A 372-nucleotide genomic window follows, 5' to 3' on the forward strand; every position below is an offset into this window, starting at 1 on the left:
TCCCTGAAAAATCCATGGCCACCATCGACTCCTCCCGGTCTGCATACTGACGATAACACATGTGTGAGAAGCTCTGTGAATCATGTGCATTTTCAATCTGTTCCTCACACAAAGCCAACACATGACTTCAGAATATAGTGCACAAGTTGTATGGATTACTTTTTTGGAGTTTGAGAGATGTTTTCTGTACCTTGGAGTCTTGTCGTGATGATTTGTGAAGTCTGGCACTGGATTGGGAGAGCTGGTAGTTACACTGGAGCGGTTTCCCATGCTAAAACACACACACACTGCAGGTTTCAGATGGAGCTAGTCCAGTGTTTTTTCTTAGTGAGTCTGTCTGTGTGTCTGTGTGTGTGTGTGTGTGTGTGTGTG

General features: G+C 44.9%; 1 protein-coding gene across 1 annotated transcript in view; it reads right to left on the reverse strand.

The window, feature by feature from the left end:
• Nucleotides 1-372, reverse strand: part of grb7 (growth factor receptor bound protein 7) — an 11,058-nt gene that overhangs the window by 4,365 nt on the left and 6,321 nt on the right. Inside the window, exons 10-11 of the mRNA XM_016471919.1 lie at nt 191-271; nt 8-46 (exon numbers count right to left, since the gene is read on the reverse strand). Coding sequence (XP_016327405.1) covers nt 8-46; nt 191-271 — 120 coding nt within the window. The remainder of the gene's footprint in view (nt 1-7; nt 47-190; nt 272-372) is intronic.

This window comes from Sinocyclocheilus anshuiensis, unplaced genomic scaffold (genome assembly GCF_001515605.1).
Source record: "Sinocyclocheilus anshuiensis isolate Anshui unplaced genomic scaffold, SAMN03320099.WGS_v1.1 scaffold392, whole genome shotgun sequence".
NCBI lineage: Eukaryota > Metazoa > Chordata > Actinopteri > Cypriniformes > Cyprinidae > Sinocyclocheilus > Sinocyclocheilus anshuiensis.